Here is a 23,503-nt window from a genome sequence, read left to right on the forward strand (position 1 = left end):
AATACTGTCTCAATGAACTAGCTCCTTATTCAATTCTCATCCTCCCCCCCCATGGAAGGCTGGATTTTTTGTTCATTATCCCTATTATTCTCTATATACTTAGAGAGCAATAGTATCTCTTGTTGCTTTTTTCAAACCCAGGGACACTGAGATGAGGAAAGACTGGAGGGCTTACAAACTATCATGCACATCAGCATGCAAAGCTTGTCATGGTAGGAGTGCTCCTCTCCTCATCCCAAGTATAGTCTATGGACGTACTTTACTCAGCACCACTGATATGCTCCGGGCATATTGAGCTGACTGATATTTTGCAAACAGAAGCTTATATAAATACAGTAGGAGAGCCTGCTATTTAAAGGAATCTTCAGATGAATCTTTTAAATTATTATTGTCTTTCTTACCTTCGGGTCCCAACTATGTTTCTTTAAAAAAAAAAAAAACAACTCTCCTTTTTCTCTATTTCCTTGCTTCTTAGTTACTTCTCAAACACTTTGAATTCTGATTCAGCCTTCTCAAAACCATCCTTGTTATGGGCATTAGCTGAAAAATCCATTGGACTTCCAGTCTTTATCTTACTTGAACTTCCTTCCACATCTCACACTCCTGTTTTATTGAAATTCTGGGATATCACATTATCTTGTTGATGGAATCTCAACTCAAGTCTTTAGGCTTGATAGATTCATCTCTCCATCTCTTCACTAGACATTTCAACCTAAACTCATTCACTCATTTATTCATTCAATTATTCAACAAATATTTACTGGGTGCCTACTAGGTGACAGGCAAAGGACTATACTTTGAGACAAATATGATGAACAAGGCATTTACTGTCTGAAGGTGGGAAGCAAGAAATAGATATTCTCAGGCAACTCAGTGGGTCTAAAAATGAACTCATGATTTTTCTTTGCAAACGTCCCCTTTATTCTGCGTGCTCTATACCATTTAAAGCTCCTACAGTGATTCCAAAGCACTCAAGTCAGAACTTAGAAGTTTTTCTCTGCTTCCTTTTGCTCAGCCACAGACTCTTGGCTGAGTCCCTTCAAGGCTATGTCACAAGGTTCTCTTAATCTCTTCCTTCCTCTCCATTCCCCCTGGTCCTGCCCTAGGTCGTATCCTCACCATCTCTTGCCTAGTTTATCATGTAATGTCCAAATGTCCTCTTCACCTCTGGTCTGAGCCCAGCCATCCCCTGCCCCACCCTACTCCAGCCATACTTCTCTTACCATGAGAGAAACCATTCTAAATCCAGATTTCAATCAGACATTTCTCTGCTAAAAATCTCTTTAAGAGCTCCCCTCCTTTCAGGAAAAGTCCAAACACCTTCTTATATACATTAGAGGTCCTTCTGGCTGGGATCCTGCCCACTTTCCAGCCTCACTTCCTGCTGTGCCTCCCCAGTCATCCCCATTGCCCCCCCACACACATCCTACACTCCGGCGACGAATAACAGAATTTCTCAGATGCTGCGTGAAAATGAAGTGCAAATATTCCGTCCTTTGGGAAGCCATTTCCAACATCCTTCCAGGCAGGGTTTATCCATTACCTTCTCCTTTAGCCACCACTGCACATTATACACCATAATTAGTATGGTGACTGATTATTGAGCATTTACCGATTCTGACATCATGCTAGACACAGAGGCAATAAGGATGCCATGTTTAAGGACATGAGCTTTGCAGATTGCAAGACGGGTTCAAGTCCCAACCTGTCATTTGTTTAGCAAAGTGATCTAGGGCAAGTTGCTGACACTCTACTTCTTCATCTGTGATATGGGGATAATAAAAACCCTTTCATTGAATGTTGTAAGGATTAATGAGACTATGGACAAAAAGTGCTTAGCCTAGTATCTGTTACAGGATAAGCTATTATTAAGTTGAAATCATAATTATCGTTATTGGACTTCTGATATATATCATGGAGAATTTGCCCCCAAGCCCTAAGTTTTTATCTCCATTTCACAACTAAGGTTAGATTGCTTTTCCAAATCATATAATTAGAAAGCAGTAAAAGTTTAGAGTTTAAGTCCACACCACAAAACACCATTCTAGCCCTTATGACCTTGTGTGAGATGTATTTACTGTGTACCCAGCTTCGGCACCTGGATTGGAAGCTTCCTAAGGGCAGACCTTGTCATATTGGTATGTTGCATAGGAGAAGTTTAAGAATGAATGAACAAATGAATGTTTCAGCCAAGGCAGACTGGTGGCTGTGAGATCTCAGTCCTGGGAGAGGGGAGGAGTGGCTGGTATGGTCACGGTGGCAAGGGAACAAAAGGCTCCAGGATCACTCACTCATCGCTTCTATCTGCACATGGATGAGGTTCTCAATGTCCTCCTGCAGGGTCTGATGGGGCTTCAGGGGGATGGGCAGGTAGCCATAGTGCTCTCGGTTGCAGAGGTACATCTGGATGCCTGAGGACCCAAGAGAGCAACAAAAGCAACCAATCAGAAAACACAGTTCTTAGTTCCCTAGAGACAACTAAGGGGAAAAAAAAAAAAAAAAGCTTGGACTGTGGCTGAAGCTGAGTTTGGCACTGAAACTGAACAGTAGTTGTTTCAGACGCTGTCTGTAGACCTCAAAAATGCTCTTTATTAAGAAAATTTAACACAGCGTTGGGGGCTAATAAAAACCGTGGGCCATTCTTCAGCTCAGAGGAAATTGATTTTTTTTCTTTCCAAAGAAAAAGCATACTCGTGGTCTGAAATGAACACTAAAGGCTTGAAGGAATCAAAAGGAGGCAAGGAATTCCCATTCCAGAGAACAGAATGGAACACTGTAATCCGCCTACAGGAAATAACAAGAAAATGAGGAATAAAATCCACATTTGATATGAAAGCAAACAGGAAAACCCTGCGAGGCTGACAGATTATTAAAGCTAAATCTAGGCATAGGGAGAACAAAAAACAAAGGAAATTTAGAATTCTCCATGGCTCTCCATGGTTTTATTTCTTCTCTTAGCAAGCATGGATTTGGAGTCAACCAACAGACGTGAAACTTGTCTAACAGATTCATAAAGGGACAAAAGAGTCTGCATTTCAAGTCCTAGTAAGAACCTTCAGTGTGACAATACCAGAAAAATGCCCCAGCCCTCTTGTATTCAACACTGGGTTTCCAGGCCCCAGATGGCTAACTCCCAAGAGTTGTACAGCATCTCTGTTTAACCAGACAGCTAGGAATATAGGAATCAGATGGGCTCATAGAGATCCAACAATTGACAGTCCCGCCTAATGAAAAGATTAATGAAATTAATGGGATTAATTTATAGGATTAATGAATTAATCCTAATGAAAAGGATGAGTCTGCCAAGCACTGGTCCATGGGTCCAAGCTTCTGACTGGTTAATTGCTGTAATCATCTATGCTTTCCAGAGACAGAATTACCTGCATAGTGACTTCTCTATGTTGTGCAGATGAAATTTCCTCCAGTCAGCTATATCACTTGCCAAATCAGGTGAAGCTGTCTCACGGCATTAACAGAGAAGAACAGGGGAAAGAAAAGGGCCTTTATCCTCCTTTTTACTGAATCTGGCTCAAACCAGGGCTGGTCCAGCACGTGCTGTCCCTTCTCTTGCTTCACCAAGTGAACTCACTAACTCTGCTGTTTGCCTACATGATCCTTTGGAGGAACTTCGAACCAAAATGTAGCCTCTTGCAAAGTCATGATGTGATTAGGAAATGAAAGGCAAGTGATTTCATGTTTCGGTTGCCTCTTGAGCCTAATTAGGTAAATCATTTTACCATTCCCCTTTCCAAAGCTTCAGTAAAAAGGGGAGATGAGGCTAGACTTAGCCAAGGTGTCCATCAAATATGGAGGGACAAGAAAGGCGTTTTCACACATGCAAGGTCCTAAGTATTTACTTACCATCGCACTTTCTCAAAAAGTGACTGGATGATGCGGGACAAAGAGAAGGGGGAAGAGTAAGGGGAAGGAGAAGAGGAGGGAGCGGATCACAGAAAACAAGGGAGACCTGGGACATAATTGACAGGGGCGCCCATGTGGGAGGGAGGAAGGGAGAGAAGGGCATCCCGGGTTGGGGTCGATAGGTGTGGCACCACTCAGATGCAAGTACATCGGAAGGCTCCAGGAGAGACATCTTCACAAACGTGCAAAAAGAACATCTGAAAAATTGGATCATTCTAAGAGAGGTTTTAGACAACTAGGGCTTAGTTTGGGATTGTATTTGGAATAATAAAACTAAGCAAGAAAAGGGGGGGCATTTTTAAGTTAAATATGGAAGGCAAACTAAGCATAGTCTGTAAGTGGCTCAGCCTGGAATTAGGTTCGTATAACTCGAACAACAAAAGCACTGACCATGATCTATCTTAAATCACCATGTAATTCTATCAAGAGGTCAGGGTGTTGGGAAGACAGTGTTTGCACTGAGGGAGCAAAGGGAGGGGAGAGAGCTAACTCCTCATCTTCTGTAGTGGACACTCAGTAGATAATGCCTCAAGCAAAACCAGGGAATCAAGAAGTAGCATATTATTTAGAAACACGGATATAATATTACACATCTACCATCATCTGTTAGAGATAAAAGTGTCTGTCTTCTAGAAGAGGGAAATGAGGTACAAGGGGGTGATGTGTAGGGGACTTCTAATTTTATAATAAATCTTGGAGGACTCTTTTAACTCTTTCAACTACATACATGGATAATTTGATAAAAACATAAACATTTTAAAAGGAAATGTGTTGATCATTAGTTAAAGTCTATAAAGGAAACTGGTACTCTCAGTGAAACCTACTTCTGGAGAAAACAATTTTCTTTCCCTTTGGAAAAGATTGGTAAATGAAACTATACCTCAAAGCTCTGTACTTGTGAAAATATCCGACATTTCCTTGTTCTCACATAGTACCTTAACACGGCAAATTGATATGCTTATTTTTAATCTTGGCGATGACAAATCAGATTCAGGAGGGCTATGACTTGTCCAAGGTCACACAGTAAGTCATTAGCATGAAACCTTTGTCCCTAAAGAGCCAAAGCCAAGTATTTTCTTATCTGCCTAGGGTTCCGACGCCAAGTCTCAGAACCAGTAGTAACTCCGAGTTGCCATTCTCACACATGGGAGGCACTTTGATTACTACCAGTGCCATGTAGGAGGCAGATCTGCCTGCCCATCACCCACATCGCTTGCCTTCTTTGACCCAACAGCAGACATTTGGAAGACGACTGGCCGGCGCCAGAGATGACTCCTGTGGATACAGAGCTCACACCCCTGGCCACAATGGGAAGTGAACTCCTGACCTTGGCTTCATTATAGCCTCAGAGACTCGTCTATGACCCTGTGCTCTCCTGGGGGACTAGATCAGCAGCCACACCCCAGCACACCAGCACACTTGGATTGCCCCTCTCACTCATCAACCCGCATGTGGCAATGACTGGAGTCCAAGGTGAAAGGTTAAGGATCAAGGTCTGCAGTGAGACGGTCCTGCCGGGTACCTGCAGACCCTTAATTGCCTGTTGGACATTTAACAAATGATGCTTCAGTGGAGGAAACACAGCTAGGGAGATTCACAGAGTGAGAACAAGAGAACGCAAATCATCTTTCATCAAGGGAGAAGTGGAGTGCTTTGCTTTGGATCACCAAAGCTTCCATGGGCTGCACAGGACTCCCAGGCTCATTCTTGTCTCTCCTGGAAATACTTCGAGAGAAGTTCAAGTGTCACCTTGAAGCATCAGGGCTGTCAGGAAAGCTCTTTCATTTCCCCCAATTGACAGTGATTCTTTCCTGCTTGCCCCCTGATGGGTGCGTGGTTTATACCACCCGTGTGACCCTCAGCTTTCCCTGCTTCACAACTACTACTCATGTTTCCACATGCAAAGACCTTATCTCCCCAAGTAACACGGAGTCTAACACGATACCAGGCATGAAGGCAAGGCCTAGAATACTGATTTCCTCTCCTTTCTTTTCTACCTCTTCTCTCCCTAGTTGAATCACCAAACAGCTTTGGGCCAATCCATCTGTTTGCAATGTGCTGGGAAAGCCTATGGGAGTCTGACTCATAAAAAATGAAGTCTGAGTGAACAGGCCAAGGAAGGGACAGAGCTAAAAAATTCCTATCCAGCCTGTGTCACTCTTCCAGCCCCAAATCCAGTTCTTGGTTTAAAAAAATATATCCTAATAATTGAGTGGCATGGGTCACAATAATACCTTATGCACTGACTATCAGAGAGGGCTCTGTTAGGCAAGGACCATTATTGTAATTGTGAATAGTTCACTTTCTTGGAACATCCTTACTGCAGGCTCGGAACCAAAGGGACTGGCGCAACCAAATGGAATGACAAGGTCCCAAGTGTGCTTCTCATCCTGGAGAAGTCAGAGCAAATCACAGACCGAGTTAAAAGAAACTCTCAATCCAGATGAGGATAGGAACCCTGCTTTTGCCCTGACACGGGGCTCAAGAATGCCTACACCTGGCCCAAGGGTCTAAATGGCTCTAGCAGCCAAGGGAAGATAATCAGCCTTCTACATTTCCACCAAATATTCTCATTCCTACCAAGTCTACAACTGATGAGTGGCACACCGATGGCTTTAAAGATGGCCTGATGTGTGAGCTGTAGCTTGAGTTTGTATTAACATTCTCACCTGCCAGCAACCTGCCTCAGCTGCCTGGGGTCCTGATCTCACCCCCACTAATGTATATGGCCACATGAGTTTATTCACCATCTGCCTGGTTTCTGAGCTCATTTTTGCTAGTGGTGAAATGACATGTTTCTGGCTCATGGATAATGGGAACTGACTTCTCTCAGGAAGGTCTGAATGATGTTGAGAATACAGCTTTGCTTTAGGAATGTCATGTATCTTCCTGCTGAGTTACCATAGTGAATGAAAGCCTCCCTGATGGCATGTGCAAGGTGACACAAGAGAAATCACTTACCCTCCTACTGACTCGTCTTCCTCAAAAAGCCTACGGGCCCCACCGGAAACGCTTCCCAGTGGTTCTTGAAAGGCTCTGGCTCTGCCTTTCCTTCCATGGGGACTGTGGCAGAGACTGCTGGTTGCCTCCCTAGATCTGTCCCCTCCTCCTTTAGAGTAAGAGAACTGGGGCTCTAGACTGCATAGAATAAAGAGTACATTCTGAGCCCTGCTTCCAGGTACGAGTTGACCTGTGACTAAATTCTGGCTAAGGGGATATGCATGGAAGTGACATGTTCAAGTCCTTAAATGAAGGAGGGCCCTTCCCTCCCAGCATTTGCTCATTGGCTAGAATGCATCCATACTGATGAGATGTCTTGGGTCATCCAATTAGAGACAATACTCATGGAGGATGAAGAAGCAACAGAGAAGGAACCAGGGGCTCTGAAAACTCTGGGGAACAGTGTCACTCTGCCAGCTCAGACTTTTTTAAGAAGAGATAAACTTCTATTTTTAAAGTCTGGGGTCTTTGCCAATGTTGTTTTGGGCTTCTGTCACAGTTTCCCAATTAATAAAAAATTCCTATAGTGAACAAAATGATGCAGCGGCCCCAGAGAGAAGCAATCACCTGCTCATGGCGGCTACCACCCGCACGGTCTCCCCAGCACTCAAAAAAAGGAGAGTGGATTTCTGAGGAGGGGCCAGCCCTGGCTCTGGGTCATTGGTGTTCACAGAGACAGCAACAGAGGGTCCTGAATGGCAAAAAATGGTCTCTAATACTACCTGAAAGAAAAGTTTTATATAGGTCTGTTTTATACGAAGATGCACAAAACAGAGGACCTGGTTATTTGCAGTGTTTCCATGGTGACAGGACAACTGAACACAACCAGTACCTGCTTGCCTGCTGGAGAAGGCAAAGACGATGATGTCATCAAAGGTCCAGGTATAGTCCTGGTGTGGGGGATAGAACATCAGCTTGTCAGAGGCCTCCTTCCTGAGGTCAATTAGGAAGGTGGAGTGAACCATGGGAACGGGAAAGCAGCCCATCCGCTTCCATTCTCTGATCTGAAGGTAGTCTGGGGTGCGTTTATAGAAGCCCTGGAAAAGAGAAATAGGTGGGTTTTGTTCTCTGATCTGAGACCTTCATCTTTCCCAGTCTTCCGCTAGGCTCCTTCCTTCTAAGCTGCCACCAGTTAAGGAGAAGTCCCCAAGCAAAGTCACTTCTGCTATTCTTATCTTGGTCTAAGAATTTCCAGCAGAGCTCAAGAAATGGTATTTGCATAGAAAATAACACTTAAAGGGTCTTGTTTTCAGAAATAATTTTGGTATTAAGGAGGGCATGTATTGCATGGAGCACTGGGTGTTATACGCAAACAATGGATCGCGGATCACTCCATCAAAAACTGACGACGTACTGTATGGTGACTAACATAACAAAATAAAATAAAATTAAAAATAATTTTGGTTTCAGCCTATCTCCGGATTTAATGATCTCATAAAAGTATATTTCCTGTTGATGTATGATTGAATGTGAAGGAAAGTATTAAGAGGTGGAGAAGTTAAAAGCAGAGGTTCTGGCGTCTGGTTGCCCAAATTCAAATTCTATCTCAGCAACTAATTGTCCGGAGTTACCTTTCAGGTGACTCAACTTTGGCCTATTCCCTCATCTGTAAACCGGGAATGATGGCACGGTCTACTCCATGGGGTTGCCTGAAAAAATTAGGTAAGGTAAAATCTGAAAAATGCTTAGAATAGTGCCTAGCACTAAGAAAGCATCAAAAAATATTAGCTAATCCATGGGGTGCCTGGGTGGCTCAGTCGTTAAGCGTCTGCCTTCAACTCAGGTCATGATCCCAGAGTCCTGGGATCGAGCCCCGCATCGGGCTCTCTGCTCAGCGGGGAGTCTGCTTCTCCCTCTCCCACTCTGCCTGCTTATGTTCCCTCTCTCACTGTCTCTCTCTGTCAAATAAATAAATAAAATCTTTAAAAAAAAAAGAAAAGAAAAAAATATTGGCTAATCCTAAAATTACTACATTATCTGGCTAATATTTTTAATGAAATCTGTAGTACTTAAACATACAAAGAGGGTCCTTCAGTGCAGTTACTTATTCAATATTCTGGTGAAGCTGCCCCCACTGCTCCACACTCTTTTGGGGATTCTCCTTTAGAAAGTTCTTTCTGGATGAGCACACAGGACAACCAACCTCCTTACTCTGTGGTTTTGAACCACACATTTCTCCTGTTTGCTTTTAATGATTAAAGCAAATAAGGAAATAATAAAAACTTAGAGGCTGTAGTTACTAGGGTAATCCAGCCTTTTTCCTGGTGTCAACGCATAACTCATTAAGAACAGCCCTCGAGCGGATTCTATCATGTGAAACACTGCAGATTACTAACTGAGAGTGTATGAATTTAAATGAACTTAATAAAACGTTCTCTCCCCAAGGAACTGAATGTCTTTTATAAATATGAACTTAATGTCTCCTTAAAAGAGATGTGGATAACATGCATTCAAGATCTCTCAGAACTGCAGGAAATAATTGTAACCAAAGAGGAATGGCTCATCCAGCAGTGTGCTAAAGCTACTGTTTGTTAAATTTTCAGAAATTTTGCAAGCCAGTCGACATTTTGGTAGCTTAAAATCTGTTAAAAAAAATGTTAATTCCCACCATTCTAAAATACCACAGATGGTGGCTTTGTATATTTTTTGTCATTATGTCACCAAGTGGCTACACTGCAATTACTCAACTTTCCCTCACTTCGACAGCATTTAAGTTGTTTACATGGTGAGAGTACCTACACCATCAAAGCTGGCAAATGGCTTTTCCCCCCACGGAGAGCCAGTTATTAAACATTTATCAGCACACCACTGGACTCATTCTGCATCCAAAACCAAACCAAATATAAAAGAGGGACTCAAAATTTAGCCCTTTGAGCATGAGACATTTTTTTCCCCTTAGCACAGCTTTATTCCATATTGATATATACTACACTGATCGGTTTATCTCTTTAATTTATCTAATTTATTAACCAGAGAATTAAAAATACAGTCAGCCAGAAGCATTCACTGTAACAGAATTCTAGACTTTGAAGATTTTTAGAATGGAAAAGAGATGATGGAAATTTAAAATTTTGTTTTTCACTTGAATTTTGTAAAAGCCAGCTACCATAGCAGCTCTGATTATTAGATGCCTTTGGAAATAAATTTGGCAACATATATCAAAGGTCATCAAAATATGTATACTCTTTGACTCAGTAATTCTACTTCTAAGAAGCTATCCTAAGGGCATAATATTAAATACAGAAAAATGTGCATTAATCATCATGGGCATTATAATCGTTAAGAGTTGCAAACAACTTGAATAATTTTAAACTAAGAAAAAGGTTAAGTAATTTGCATTATAGCCACTTGATGATATAGTTACTAACAACATGCTGTTATCCATGATGTTAGAGTTGTGGGGAGTCGCATAATTTTTTTTTTTTACTTTTTTCCATTTCCAAATTTTTCTATAGTGTTCTTATGTTTTAATACCAAAAAGTCCTATTTTTTTTAAAATCTCAGAATCAGAGAGGAAAAAATTACAAATATCAGTAAGCTTTATTGGTTAAGTTAAAGCTTCTAAGGCTAAGCTCACTAGAATATTTTCTTCATAATTCATTAATATAAAAGAGCTCATTGGATTATGCATTAGATATTGATTTTCCTCCTTTCCTGAACATGCTTACTCCTGTAACACCATGACATGCACATTTCAAGGGAGGAAGTAAGGAAAAAGGTGAATGGGGCCATGGTTGACATAATGGCTGCCTTGTTAAAACCCATAGCCTTAATCCATCAGCCAGAAGACTTGCCTGAGGTGTGATTCCGCACCAGAAATTAGAGTACAGGGCCCGAGACTCCAGCATGGGTGCCACAATGGTTTTGTTTTCTGCAATCATTAGATTGAGGGTCTGTGGATTAGTCAGGAAGTTGTCGACATCTATGAACTAGGAAAAGAAAAGATAAAGTGAAAAAGTACTTTTCTGTATTGGGTTCAAGTACTGGGTTCAAGACTAACCCAGCACTTCTGAAGGATCACAGAAACTTGCTCATGAGACATGGAACCAGTTATTTATGTTCTCCTTATTGAAACTTGTTGAAGCCAGATGGCATTCATTCAGGCAAAATACACTGAGACTCACTTCCACATGTCTAGCTCTGCATAAGGCACCAAGCAATAAATTGATGTTACCATACTGGGTACACACTCAACCAGCACCCAACCCACACCTTGGTTAGTGGTTATTAACCACTAACAGCTCCCAAGAGCTCTTAAAGAGTCATCCAAAAACACTCATTGAGTGCCCAGCCTAGGTACAAATGAACAGACTTATTTAGGTTGTCCATAGTAATGCCAAAATGGCCCAAAACAGATTTATCAGTGCTGTTTTAATGTTACAAGTAGAATTTTTGTTGAACGTACATTATATCAACCCATGAAGCCTATCCCTCTCTTAGCAGAAGTCCATGTTAACACTGATTCAGGTATAGGGCTAGTTTAACAATAGATTCTATTATATAAAATAAATAATCTCACTGAACTACACACTTAAAAAAATTAAAATGGTAGGTTTTATGTTGTGTGTATTTTACCACACACACACAAAAATAATCAGAAGCTTTCATTCTTATGATAGTCAATCTGTTTACCCAAAAATTTGGGACTCAGCATTTGTATGCTTCAATGACATTTAAACAGCTTTATAATGTTAAATATCATCAACTTGAAAACATATATGAAATTATTTGTATTGGACAGGTGCATGTGATAAATTATTGGGCTGATTTTTGTCGTGGTTATGAGCTGGGGATGGCCATAGGTCAAAAGTATTCCTTTTAGGAATCAGAGTTTAGTGATGGAGAGCAGATATTGACAAGTCTAATGAAACCATATTGTCTTTGCTTTATTGGTATTATTTCTAGGATTGTACTACAAAATGCTCACCATAAGAATTACATGGATTTTGGGGGCTACAGATGGAGAACTTGATTCCCATAAACTTGCAAAGAAAAAAAGCCCCTGTCAGCTTTCAGAAGGGAAATGCGGACTGTAGCAACTTGCTGCCTAGGAAGCTGTCTTCCTTTCCAATTAAGTTAGGTTCCTGGAGGACAAGGACAGAAGATAACACTGGTTCCTAGACATTGAGTCCAGCATTTTTCTGGACCATTCCGAAAGTTCTAAGAAAAGTGATGGAACCTCTCCACAGAGAGAAATTCTCCATGACAACCTAGCATAATTAGGAGCAATCAAGAAGCCAAGCAAGAGATGCCATTCCCCTGCCAGGGCTGCAAGGTCCCGACTGCTCCTTTAACTGGGCCATTTCTCAGGGTTGTTTGTGAAGCTGGTAACCTTGAAAGATGAAGTAACATATTTTCCCAGAGAAAGAGCAGTTATGTTGACTGCTTGCTATAAAAGCAGTAGGTTCCCTGAACTCTGGGTTCCTCAGCTGTGATACAAAACCACTGGATGCAGAGCATCCATCTCAGCCCATAACATCACCTGTGTGAGAAGTGGGGGTCAGGGGAAGTGCCACAAGCATGCTGGTAGACATGCTATTTACTGTAAGTAATAATCCATTGTCTCTTAAAAAAAGAGGGATGACAGTCCCCCAAATCACTGAGGAACAAAAGGGAATGGAGTTTCAGAGCTGTTAATTTGAATCTTTTTTTATATAATTATTTTCTTATATCTGAAAAAAAATTTATAAAGAGTTATTAAGAATCTTCCCTAATAAATCTTTAAAAAAAGGGGGTGGTACACCTGGGTGGCTCAGTCAGCTAAGCCTCTGACTCTTGGTTTTGGCTCAGGTCATGATCTCATGGGTTGTGAGATTGAGCCCCGCACTGGGTTCCATGCTCAGTGGGGAGTCTGCTTGAAGATTCTCCCCTTTGTCCCCTCACTCTCTCTCTCTCTCTTTCTCTAAAATAAATGAATAAATCTTTAAAAAAACAAAAAAGAATCTTCCCGAGCATTCCCTATGAACTGAAAGATTCAGAGTTTCTTATCTTTATTACATGAAAGAGATCAAATAATCCAGGAGTTTATTCACTTACTCACTGAAAATGCATGTCAAGAGTGGTTTGAGATGAAATCCAGATACCCCAATATTAAGTTCCCCAAGTTTTCCCTTGTGTGTTTATTAAAAAGTGGAGGAGAGGCTCCTTGGTGGCTCAGTCATTAAGTCTCCAACTGGTTTTTTTTGTTTGTTTGTTTGTTTTGGAAGACTCCAACTCTTGATCTCAGGTCAGGTCTTGACAGGTCTTGATCTCAGGGTCACGAGTTCAAGCCCCACGTAGAAAAAGTGGTGGGGGAGTTGGTTCTCAAACAAAAGGTTGTTTTAATAGCTCCCACAGTCTTAAGTTTTGGACAGTTGATTTGGACACATTCTAGATAACAGTTGTAAAGAAATCAAACATCTTTTTTTTACCAGAATATAGTCTGACCATTTTTCCCTCGCAGTTCGAAGGGCCGCCTGCCGTAGTTTCATCACATGGGCAAAACGGGAGCCTGGCCAATGCTTTGGTCCAATTTCATCAGGGTAAGATCTAAAATAATAATAATAATAGTAATAATAACAATAATAGCTTATAATTATTGAGTGCCTATATATTCCAGGCTCTGTCCTAAATGTTTATATGCACTAACTCATTTCAACTTCCAACAACCCTAGGGCGTGGGTACTATTATTGTTATCATCTTCCTCATATTACAGATAAGGAAGCAGAGATTAAGTAATGTGGCTTACTGTACACGAGAATCCTTATATGAAATATTTCAGTGGCTTCTAAGAAGAACCTACGGAGTCCTTACAAGGTTAGTATTCTCCATGTCACAGATGAGGAAATTGGTGCAGAGTGGTTAAGTCATTTGCCTAATGCTACACGTTAATAAGGGGCACAGTTTGAATTTAAATCCAGGCATAGCCCCAAAGCTCATGTTCCTAAGCACTTTTTAATATATTCTGCCATCAAATAAATTTAAAAATTTTGCAGCATAAAAATATGAGTTTCCCAGAAAAAAAAAAAACCAAAGGTTAAATTTACTTGATCAAGTATCAGTAAAGGATTCCACAGAGCCTAACACACTGATTTATCCCAGGTAGAGTGAGATCATGGAGCGGATGCATAATGTCATTGGAATCCCTATCAGCATCTACGAAACAGCCAGGGCAGGACTCTCACATGGCAACATTAGCAAGTGGGCTGGCATACCCTCAAGAACCCTTCTGAAAGCTTCCAGGTGGTATGGTTGTTGATACTGTCTCAGGAGCCATTATTTCAAGTTCTTCTAGCTGTGTTAACAGTACCTATATATACTTATATAATTATGAAAATATAATTATATAAATAAGATTAATAAAACTATGTCCTGAACAGGGGCTTTCTAAGATGTCTTTCCAATTATTGCTTCAGTGAAAATCAGTGGAGTCCTGTTTTTCTCAATATATTGCCCCCAAAATGCCTTCACTAATATTTTTCACACTGACCTTGGCATATAATATATTTAGTCAAGATCTGGGCACAGAGAAAATTACCAGGATGCAAGGTAAGTACATAATCTTTTTGGCTGTTCTAGTTAGGCCCAATTCCATTGTAAGAGACTCCAAAAAAAGCATTCAAAATCTTTTATAGTGTTCAAATTTCATTGTTAAATTTTGCTTGATATATGGACCATATGCTGGGATTTGAAATATATATGTGTATACATATATAATAAAACTATTATATATAAAGAGACTAAAAAAATCTGTTCTGGAATGGCATTTATTATTACTATTATACAAATTTGGCTTTCAACAAATGATTTATCCTAGGCAAAAATTCAGGCAACTCAATTTATTCTACTTCTACAATTTCTTAAGCTAGAATTGCAGTAGCCTTGGGAACATTTACAATAGTCCATTTTAAATACACTTATTCATGTTGTCATTTGCTCATTTGTTCATGCAACAAGTATTAATTTAGTGCCTGCCAAGAACATAGCACTGGGGGAAAATATGAAGTATTTGTATACCGTAACCTCTGCCAAAGAACCCAAAAATCACTTCGAAGAAATGCATAAATTACATAGTTAAATAACAAAGTTAGTTACATGTATTGCTATGTCAAAAAGGATGATGTAGGAAATAAGCAATACAAGTGTTGAGAGAAAGGTAGATCTTTGTAGCTGGAATGATTAGGAACAGCTTTCTGTAGTAGGTGGGGTTTGGCATAAGAGCTGGTTACAAAGACAGAAAGGGCCTTCCTGGAGAACAAACCTGCATGGGTAACAGCTTGGGGTTGAAAGTAAAAGGAACATTCTAGACAAAGCAGTTTTCTTTTGGGAAGAAGCAAGAGATATGGGTGCATAGCTGTTGGTGTTAAGTTCATGGAATTTTTTAAAAGTGTTTAAGTCTGAAGTATTTGAACTTTGTTCTGTGGGTACTGGAGAGCCACTGGAGTCCTTGTAACAGAGAAATTAAACCATGTCATTAGCATTTTAGGTAAGTTGATTTGACAGTATGGTACGTAGGATGATCTTGAAGATGGAAGTAACTAAGAAATTGCTATGGTTAAGAGAAGAAGTAACCTAAATGCCCATCAGTAGGGAATTGACTACTCATTATCATTATGGTACATCCATATAATGGATACTATGCAGTCATAAAAATAACGAAGAAACCCCTTAACTACTGCTATGGAATGATGATAAAAATATGATAAGTAAAATAGCATAGTATATATAAAAAGTATGCAAACTTTTCACTATGATCCACCAAATATGAAAGACTTATACTCAAAATATGAATAAATAATATCAATATTTTTAAATATATACTGTGGCAATTTATTTGTTATTTATTTACTTGGCTGGTGGCTGCAGAAGTAAAGAGGAAGAGAGGCAGTTACAAGGCAGGCCCTTGTAACTTACTAGATACAGAGATAACCAAGAAGTCATATGGGCCTCCAAGATTAGACACCTGAATGGCTGGAAAACTGGTTATGGGAAGTGGGATAAATAAAGTTCACAAAATGTTGTCTTACTACTCACTCTGGTTCATCCATAGGCCTCCACTCCACATAGTGATAGAATCTCTGTACATTTTTCAACCACTCCCTGAGTATTTCTGTTGTATTATCCACATTGTGATCAGTGGCTGCCCTGCATGAGAGAAAGCACAATATAGCTCAGTTGCCATCCAAAGAAAGAGGGAGACATCCAAAAGACCCCAGATTAATTGAAAGGAGAATGGCCAGTTCTGAGAAGAAAAAAAAAAGTACATATGAAAATGACATCCCTCATGGTCCAAACTAGACAACAGATTCCTGAAGTGAGAGATACTGCTTAAAATCATTTTTGTGTCATTATATCCTTAAAACAGGGCTCAGCCAATAGCAGAATCAATAAGTGGTTGTACTAAAACTGTATAAGCAGAAAATGCATTAAGAGTAAGCTAACCTTTTTTGGGAAATTTTTCTATTTGGCTTAATTTTTAGTTATCCAAGATGTAAACTCTGCCTTTTAACTTCCCTGACAACTACCATCAATTTAAGCAATAATTCAGTTGCATTTTCCTTTTAAGTTTCTTTTCAGATCACAACAAAATTGCTAATCAGTGGTACTATGATCACACACCCTCCAGGGGAAAGCAACTTTCCAGTATAAAACTCAAAAAGCTAAGTTATCTTTACCTATTTTGGATTAATGTTACCATTACTTATACAAGCTAGAGTACCTCCAAAAGTCTTCAAATAATGTATACAAAACTTGTTTCTACCTTAAAAGTTTAACAGATTGATCTACTTATAAAGGAGCTTAACTCACTTATTAGAACAAAAATATTTTCAAATTGTATTGCAAAGCAAACTCATGCTGTATAGAAGATACATATCTAAAACAAAGTTATTCAGAACACTCAAAATGAAGAGACATATCAGTTAATTGGGAAAGAGAAAGAAAGCAAGAGTTATAATCCTGACATCAAATAAGGTAGAATTGTGGCCATGACAAAGAATGATACTTTATAACGCTAAAGGACACAATTCACATCAAAGACACAATAAATGTGAACATTCCATGTACCTTCATATAGTACAGGGGTTGGCAAACTTTCTTTAAAAGCAAGACAGTAAATATTTCAGGCTTGCAGGCCATACCCTCTCTGTTGTAACTACTTAACTCTGCCTTTGTAGCAGGAACACAGCCACAAACAATATGTAAATAAATGTGCATTGCTGTATCCCAATAAAGCTTTATGTACAAGGATAAGCAATGGATCTATAGGCTGTAGTTTGCAAGCCCTTGATATAATGGAAAGGATGGAAATTGCAAGGAAAAACAGAAATACCAATAATAAGAGATGTTAGCATACCACTTTTTTTTAAGATTTTATTTTTTTAAGTAATCTCTACACCCAACATGGGGCTCCAACTTACAACCCCGAGATGAAGAGAGTCACATACCACACCACTTTCAGTGAAGATGGTGAAATGGGAGGAAGTAAATATACAGAGGATCTGGGTATTAAAGAGGGCACGTACTGAATGGAGCACCGGGTATTATACGCAAACAATGAATCATGGAACACTACATCAGAAACTAACGATGTAATGTATGGTGATTAACATAACATAAAAAAAAGAGTTAAAAAAAAAAGAACACAACGAGAAAGAATATGCTTTCTTCTCATGTTCAAGTGGAACCTTCACAACAATTGACCAACAATTATACTACACAGAAAGCCTCCACAAAATTGAAAGAATATAAACAACATTCTGTGATAATAAAGCAATAAAACTAGAAATTGGTAATAAAATAAAAAAACCAAAAAATTCCACTAAGAATTCTCTATTAAACAACTATTGAGTGAAAGAAGAAATACAAATCAATTTCAGAAATTCTAAAAATAAATCGTGGAAACACTATGTGTCAGAATTTTTAGATACAATTAAAGCAATGATCACAGAAAAATTCAGTTTTATACCCTTCAATTAATAAAAACAAGTGAGTTGAATTCCTGCTAGGAAGCTAGGAAAAGAGCAACAAAACAAACAAGCATAAAGAAAAAAATAATAAAGGAAGAAAGTCCAGAAGCATAAAACAGAAAAAGGATAGAACTAATAAATTAAAATTTTGCTTTTTAAAAAATTTTTTTATTTTTGTACAACTCCAGTATAATTAACATACAATGTTATATTAGTTTCAGGTGTACAATATTGTGATTCAACACTACTTTACTCGGTGCTATTTCACCCATCCTCCCACCAAACTCCCCTAAAATTTTGCTTTTGTTGAGGAAAATCAACAAAGCAACCATTTATTAATCTATCGAGACAACACAGATATGTAAAATAAGAACTGACAAGGATGCAGGGAATATGATTGGTAGGAAAGAAATTATTTAATTACTTTGCACAACTCAATGAAAAGTAAATTTGAAAACTGGATATAATGGAGGATTTCCTAGAAAGATGCATGTTAGCAAAATTGACTTCAGTAGAGATATAAAACTTAAACAGAACAATTACCAAGAAAGAAATGAAGAAAGAGAAAAAAGAAAATATTAAGCCCAGATGGTTTCACAGGGGAATTCTACCAGATATCTTAATAGACTAGATAATTCCAGTGCTATGTAGCTTGTTCTCCAGAGCATAGGAGAAACAAATGAAAATTCCAAGTTCTTTTAATAATGCAAGTACAATATTAATATCTAAACCTGATGAAGACACACACACAACTACAGACCAATATCTTTTAATGAATATGCTGCAAAAATCCTCAATAAAATATTAGCAAACAGAATCCAACATCCTATTAAGAAAATATTACGTAGCATAGACTAGGATTGTTCATTATAAAAGGAAATCGATTAATATAATTCACATATATTAACAGACCTGAAGAAAAATCATATAATTACTTCTGTAAATGCTAAAAAGGCCTTTAATAAAATTCAACATCTATTCCTGATTTTTAAAAACCACACTAAATAAAATTAAAACAGGAAGGAAGAAAGGAAGGGAAGAAGGAAAAAAGGGAGAGTAAACAGAAGAGTCGTGGAAAGACAGAGGTGCCTGAGACTCTTAAAAGGGAGTAAAAATGCTTAGAATTTATGAGCAATTTAGCAGTCCCTCCTGGAAGGAAAAGCCAGAGCCATTCTCAACAGTAGTGGTTCCCTGGGAACATGGCCTTGATAAGAGCAAATGAAGAGATGTGAACAGCGGTTGCTTCTTCCATATATAGGCAATTTCAGTAAATAGGATTTTGTTAAATCCAATCTGTGATGGCTTTTGTTCTTCCTACTTGAGCTTTTGGAAGTCACTGCTCTGCCAAAAGTAACAAAATCTTTAAGGGAGAGAATATTCAGAAATGTTCAAGAGAAAAAAATAAATTGTTAAGCAAAGCAGAGTGGAGCCCCGTGTGACATAGGGAGGAAATTTCTATAAAACACCAAGTAACTCGAAACTATGTAACTCTGTTATAGGGTATAGAAAAATGGGGGATAGAAGTATAGGCCTAATATTTGAAAACCTTATTTTATAAAATGTATATTTGAACTAAAACTAGCCTTATTGAAAATATTATTCCAAAAAATAGAAGATCAGGACCTGATGCCAATTGCCAATTTGATCTTTCTTTCTTTCTTTCTTTCTTTCTTTCTTTCTTTCTTTCTTTCTTTCTTTCTTTCTTTCTATGATTTATTTATTTATCTTAGAGAGAAAGATAAATGAGTGGGAGGGACAGAGGGAGAGAGAATCTCAAACAGACTCCATGCTGAGCACGGAGCCCAATGCAGGGCTCGACACCGAGCTTTATCTCACGACCCTGAGATTATGACCTGAGCCGAAATCAAGAGTTGGAGGCTTAACCCACTGAGCCACCCGGGCGCCCCTTGATCTACTTTCAAGTCTCTTCTGGAAATCAGATTAGAGTCAGCTCCTCCCTTCAGAACAAGGTCTAGGAGGGAGGAGACCCACAGGCCCACCCAGAAATTCCACTACCTGGGGAGAGAAAGGATAATAGTGTGCAGCTGGTGTTGAGGGACACCAGGTGAGCACCTATGGGCAAAAATGGGTAACATAAGGAGGCAGGAAAGTGGGCCAGAAAGCAATGTGAGAGAGGGTCATGGGCTCCATCTAGCTTGTGATTATACTGAGAAGTGAAGAATGTTAGTGACAATTGCATCCACTGTGACTCATGGCCACCAGCCACCCATGTCCAGTGAAGTAGCCATGAAGGGCACTTTGAGAGTCAAACCACTCATCTCACTGTAGGAAGCATATATAGAGCAATTCCTGAAACTGAGAATCAGCTTGATGCCCGTGAGTATGAGCACGAGTAAATTAAAACAAAACAAAATAAAAAATATCTTGACTGCAGTATTAGCTAAAAATTATGGGAATTCTACATTATTCCCAAATTACTATAAAGTGTAGGAGAATTCCTACAACATCTACTTCTTTCCTTGGTTTCTGGTTCTTCATTACGCAGGACTTACATTCTCTTTGCCCTCCCTGCGTTGATGCCTTTCCTCATCATTTTAACAAAGTCGGTCTCACTGTATGAAATTTATTTTCCTGCTGTCCAGACTAAACAACTCCAAAGTCTGCCTAAGGATCCACTATTCACAAACATCCTCAGAAATGAGCTGCTTGCATGTATGCAAAGACAGAGGTGTCTAATTAAAAACAGAAGCACAGATTTAAAATACTCTCCTTATGGAGTGAAAACAGTTTCCTATTCCGTTACTTCCCCAAATTGTTAAGATGATCTTTGTTCTCAGGCTTCCTGGGAAATGCACAAATCCTCCAGCTGTGGTTGGAGGTCCACGGACACCGGTGTTTGATGTGCGGGGTCAATCTCCCACACTGTCCCGGAGGGAGAGCCGTGCTGACCCCTCCAGCCCACTGAGGAAGACTTGCATTCTCCCCTTCAGACCAAGTGTCCTGCCCCTCCACTCCCCTGGCCCAGGCAAATAAACAGAAATCCAGGTAGACACTTCTAACTGCTGCCTTTTCCATCCCTCTGACCAAAAAAAAAGTGTTTCTGTTCGAATACTCAATCACAAAAGCCCGCGGGCACTGGTCTAGTCGGAGGGTTGGACAGAGAGATAGCAAAGGCCCAGCTGTGAGGTCCCGGGAGGAAACAGGAGGCTTGAGTCAGCAGCTCTATTTTCAGAGCCCTGCAGCACAATGCAACAGTGTGGTGCCTGTCCTGCTGAGAGTCTCCACAAGGAACTAGACACAGACAACACTGCAGCCCATGAGGATTTTTCCATCAAGCTAAGAAGCTGAGGAGTCAGAATGTGTGACCCCCTTCAGGGGAAGTCGAGGCATCTCTCCCAACCAAAAGCTCTTTCCAGTCCCATAGAAAAAGAGCCTCGGGTCGGCTCGCTTCTCCCATCAGACAGGGAAAGGCACCCAGCAAGGTAACAGACATCGCTCAGGGGGGGCTTGAAGAAAACAAATGATGTGAAGAGTCGTCTGCAGAGGTGATCTGCATGGACTGGCAGTGGCTAGTCAAACTCATGGAAACACAAGCAGGCACTAGCTGGAAGAACACGCTCCCTGGAAGCAAAGCCTGTTGATTTTTGCCACAACGCTCCCAGCTGAGGCTTAAACCAACAAGCCCCTCCCTCGCTTCCCTGGGGCTCTCTGGCTCCGGATAAGACAGCAAGGTGCGCTCAGCTCTTGAGCCAAGCCAGTCCTCACATAATTAATCTTCTTTTAAGGCCGTGATGCGACAGTGGCTTCCCTTCACCTCTAAAAAGCACCAGGCCACCAGGAGGTCTCCCTCCACCTTTGGCAGAGCTGTTGCCCCAATATGCCCGCAGTGCTCGTGATCAGTCCCCTCTCTGTGCATCCGTCCTTGCTGGCTGGCTGTGGAGCTAGTATTTGAAATGGAAGAGCTGCTAGACACAAGTGCGACATCCTCTTGGCCTCAGAGGAAAGTTTGGGCCATTACTCACCATAATGCTGCCTGCCCATCCACTTTCTCTCGGACTCTGCTTCTAGGTCCCGTCTCTCTCCTCTAGCTATGTCATCAGCAAAGGCCCGTGAGTCTCAGATTCAAAGTCACATTAGGACAAAGATAAACACATACTGCAAATGCAATCAGCAGCAGAGTGCAGGGCATCTCCTTGGTGAAGGAAGTTCCCCGGGCCAGCAAGTGCATTGTCACTGTTAACAGGGAAAAGTGAGAGCTCATAGAGCAGACTAATAAATAAACATGTCCGCAGGATGATACAATTTTACTACTTGGCTCTGCCAAAAAAGCAACATTGCGATTTCTCTGGCAATGCCTACACACACTGACATTTCTCCTTGTTCCAGAAGGTCAGTTTTCATTCCTCAGTCTTGGCTCTTACACTAACAGCCAACTTTAAATAATTAGAACTGACTCACTTATTTTTACCACAAGTCCTTCTGAGCTTGTGAGGGCCAAACTCAACATCGGTGAGCGTGGGGCCACCTGAGCCGTGGTAAAGATGCAGATTGGCTCTCTCAGCAGGTGAAACACAGATGTTGAGGACAGGTACTCCTGATTACTTCCATCTGCACTGACCCTCAGGGATTGTTCTCAGCTTCCCTGCCACCCCAGAAAGCCTAGACTTTTGATGAGATAGAACAACAGGACTGCAATCAGTGGGCCAGGATGAAGGCAATGCTGAGCAGTGCCTGCTCTTTGCTGCCCCAGAACCTGCAAAATACAAACCCCAGAGGCTCACGGGAAAGGTGATGGAATGAACAACAAGGTTAGTCATCAGCTCAACGATTCACGCCATGACTAATTAGTTGGCAAAAGTGAATTTTCCAACTTGGGACTTCAAAAACCGAACTACCCTCTTAACTGCCTCAAGGAAAGACTCACCAGTGTAGAACATAAAGAGCTCCCATCTAAAAATAAGGTTCCCTTTTTGAAGCAACTAATGAAATTTTTTTCAAGAAAGCTCATGTCATCAAGTCCTACCACCTTGGTCTCTGCTCTCAGGAAAGCCTCACCAGCAACTGTTCTGCCAAGGAAAAGAGATATGCTTAGCCACTTGGCAAAATATGCTGATGGATTCTTGCTTCTTGGTTACTGTGTAGAGTTGTTTAAAGATCTAGAATCTGTGTGCTGAGTGAGAACTAGATCTGGATACGGTTGAGGATATGGACATGGACTGGGGGGCTGGGGATTTCTCCCAACAAAAGCCTTTTCCTAGGTCTCACCAAGTCAATCAGTAGCGATTCTTCCTAATGAACTAAGAAATCAGGAAAACTCACTTCTCACGAAACCCTCCTCACCAACAAAATAAATGTTTCTACTCCCTCAAAATCCCTCCACGGTAAGTCCCATTTTAATCCCAGAAACAATCATAGGCATTACACACCTGAAGACTGGGTTAAGAGTGATGTAAAAAAAAAAATCTGTTTCTGGAAATGAAATCAATCAATGAATCAATTTCATTCCTAACGGTAGGAAAGAGAAATGGTAAAAATTGTCAATTGACCAGTTAAAAGTTAATTCAAAAGCCCAATGCCGTCGTATTAAAGTGAAGAGGAACTTAATTAAACATTACAGAAGAGCCATTCCTTGACACTTTTGATTCTGAGGTATGGTTTGCCTCTCTCGATGTCA

The 23,503-nt window shown here is 40.3% G+C and overlaps 1 protein-coding gene across 3 annotated transcripts in view; it reads right to left on the bottom strand.

Annotated features, from left to right (window-relative positions):
- COLGALT2 (collagen beta(1-O)galactosyltransferase 2) overlaps positions 1-23,503 on the bottom strand; it is a 105,263-nt gene that overhangs the window by 28,369 nt on the left and 53,391 nt on the right. Inside the window, exons 1-6 of one of the 3 annotated variants that reach the window (XM_045877309.3) lie at positions 21,852-22,236; positions 15,935-16,045; positions 13,332-13,449; positions 10,716-10,850; positions 7,754-7,958; positions 2,292-2,411 (exon numbers count right to left, since the gene is read on the bottom strand). In XM_045877309.3, coding sequence (XP_045733265.1) covers positions 2,292-2,411; positions 7,754-7,958; positions 10,716-10,850; positions 13,332-13,449; positions 15,935-15,948 — 592 coding nt within the window. In that variant the 5' untranslated portion in view covers positions 15,949-16,045; positions 21,852-22,236. Of the gene's footprint in view, positions 1-2,291; positions 2,412-7,753; positions 7,959-10,715; positions 10,851-13,331; positions 13,450-15,934; positions 16,046-21,851; positions 22,237-23,503 lie in introns of those variants that run through there. The other 2 variants (XM_045877307.3, XM_064594222.1) reach the window with 2 other exon arrangements.

Source organism: Mirounga angustirostris, unplaced genomic scaffold, assembly GCF_029215605.1.
Source record: "Mirounga angustirostris isolate CCGP_5_RB_7025 unplaced genomic scaffold, mMirAng1.0.hap1 SCAF_6, whole genome shotgun sequence".
NCBI classification, from domain to species: domain Eukaryota; kingdom Metazoa; phylum Chordata; class Mammalia; order Carnivora; family Phocidae; genus Mirounga; species Mirounga angustirostris.